Source organism: Etheostoma spectabile, chromosome 22 (assembly GCF_008692095.1).
Source record: "Etheostoma spectabile isolate EspeVRDwgs_2016 chromosome 22, UIUC_Espe_1.0, whole genome shotgun sequence".
Classification (NCBI taxonomy): domain Eukaryota; kingdom Metazoa; phylum Chordata; class Actinopteri; order Perciformes; family Percidae; genus Etheostoma; species Etheostoma spectabile.
Window position 1 is genome coordinate 4,423,970 of NC_045754.1, and position 2,561 is coordinate 4,426,530.

The following is a 2,561-nucleotide window of genomic DNA, read 5'->3' on the forward strand; positions in this document are numbered from 1 at the left end:
ATTTTTATTTATTTAATAAATGAATGCCATTGATGTGTTTTTTCATTTGAAATTCGATTTTGCATGTCTCCACTGTTAAATTATATATTGTATCGTAATAATCGATGCTTGTTCCATATTCAATGTTAAAGCAAAACTTGTTTGGGTCCATATTAAAAGGTTAATTTGTTCAATGTTGGCCCGTGACTTTGTTCAGGTTTTACATTTGGGCCCACTGGGTATTTGAGTTTGACACCCCTGATCTATGCCATAGTATTCATGCCTCATGCCACATTGTGTGCACACATCCCATTGCCTCGCAAAGCTCGGGCGGAAGCGGAAGTGCGCTGCAAGGAAGCCTCTCGCGCCGTTCCTCCTCTGACTCAGTGGGGACGAGGCGGAAGAGAGGCTCATCTCCGCGCCGCCGTGTTGTGCTTCTGTCCGCCCGTCTGGTCTGCTGCAGGTCGGCTGTGTTTACACCCGAGCCCCCGAGCTCCAAACAACGCAGGACGGACTGAACATCCGGGGTAGGGGGGGCATGGAGTCTCACGGCAGAGACGACCTCAAGGGGCCGGTGCTGCACATCGTCGTGGTTGGATTCCACCACAAGAAGGGCTGCCAGGTACGTGCACCCCTGCTAACGGAGCTAACTAGCGCTTCCTTGGGATCTCATAACAAAGGCACATCGGCGCTATATGTGTCTCCATGGATTCATTTGTAACCCAGCTCACTCACTGACTATAGTCTTGTCTTTTCTCTGACAGTGCATGCGCACACCCTGCAGGAGGGCTGATGCGTGTGCACACGCAGACATGGAAGCGAGGCTTCAGTTCGCATCAGCTGTCTGCTCCGGGCTCTCCGGGGTTATGTAACATGGACTCTGCTGATAGTTTAGGCTTCTTTCCAGCTCTGCTTCCACTGCAGGCTGCAGCGTGCTCCCCTGGAGACAGTGTTTATCTTTCCTCTCTGGTTATTAGTCTGTCAAATAGAGCTGGCTAATGTAGTATCTGCATATCAACTATGGGAGGATATTCTAGGGGCTTACAGTTAGAGCCCGACCGATATATCTGCGGGCCGTTATTAGGCATTTCCCGATATATCGGTATCGGCATTTATAATGGCCGATTTAAAAACAAAAACGGACGGTCAATCATGTTCTGAGTGTTGGTGTTGCATAGTCTGTCCACCATAGGAAGCTCTACAACGTCCCTGTTAGTATGGCGTTGCGTAGTTTGTCCACCAGAGGACGCTCTAAACGTCCCTGTAGGTTGGTGTTGCATAGTTTGTCCACCAGAGGACGCTCTACACACGTCCTTTTGTAGTGTTGGTGTTGCAAAGTTTGTCCACCAGGAGGACGCTCTACAACGTCCCTGTTAGTGAGGTGTTGCATAGTTGTCTCCAGAGGACGCTCTACAACGTCCCTGTTAGTGTTGGTGTGCATTGTCCCCCCAGAGGACGCTCTACAAGTCCCTGTTAGTGATGGCGTTGCATAGTCTGTCCCCAGAGGACGCTCCCAACGTCCCTGTTAGTGTTGGTGTTGCATAGTCTGTCCCCCAGAGGACGCTCTACAAAGTCCCTGTGTGATGGCGTTGCATAGTCGTCCCCCAGAGGACGCTCCACAACGTCCCTGTTAGTGATGGCGTTGATAGTCTGTCCCAGAGGACGCTTACAACGTCCGTTAGTGATGGCGTTGCATAGCTGTCCACCAGAGGACGCTCTACAACGTCCCTTAGTGATGGCGTTGCGTAGTTTGTCCACCAGAGGACGCTCTACAACGTCCCGTTAGTGTGGTGTTGACTAGTTTGTCCACCAGAGGACGCTCTACAACGTCCCTGTTAGTGTTGGTGTGGCATTAGTCGGTCCACAGAGGACGCTCTACAACGTCCCTGTCGGTAACACGGATTTTATTTTTTGTTAATGGGTTTTTATTCAAGTGACTTTAAGTTTCATATCTTAAGTTTTGTATTTTTTTTTACATTTTATTTATTGGAACTTTAATATATTTTGATGTTCCTCTGTTCTGTTAATAAAACTAATTACTATCATACTATTTTAGTGAGAACTCATAAATAACTACAAATAACTAATGTTAGGGAACTGTGTGTATGTTTGGTAACGCATTTCTGGATTTAAAAAATATATATATACATATATCGGCATATTGGATTTCTAAATAATCAAATATTCGCATCGGTATCGGCCTTAAAAATCCTTTATTGGTCGGGCTCTCCTCATGAATCCACCGGAGTTTAGAGTTACAACTCAAACAAAGCGGAGCAATCCCGGAAAGTGGAACGTCGTGGATGTAGTATCCGCTCGGAAAGCCGTGGACTGACCTGCTTATATTAGAACAACAATCACACGTGAATTCATCCTTACACGTTTTTTTCTCCGCAAAGCCTCATTTTGGTTTCTTTTGAAAAAGAAACACGCCCAAAAAACAGCTTTCATGCTTTTTGGTTCTGGTCTTATTGCTCCTGTAAAACCTGTTTAACAGTACAGTTACCCTCAGTTAGCCTTTTAACCCCCCCCGAGGCATATATATATATATATATATATATATATATATATATATATATATA

General features: G+C 46.0%; 1 protein-coding gene across 1 annotated transcript in view; it reads left to right on the forward strand.

Annotated features, from left to right (window-relative positions):
- The first annotated feature begins 335 nt into the window (after nucleotides 1–335).
- avl9 (AVL9 homolog (S. cerevisiase)) overlaps nucleotides 336–2,561 on the forward strand; it is a 29,290-nt gene continuing 27,064 nt past the window's right edge. The window contains 1 exon segment of the mRNA XM_032504533.1: nucleotides 336–601. Coding sequence (XP_032360424.1) covers nucleotides 518–601 — 84 coding nt within the window. The 5' untranslated portion in view covers nucleotides 336–517.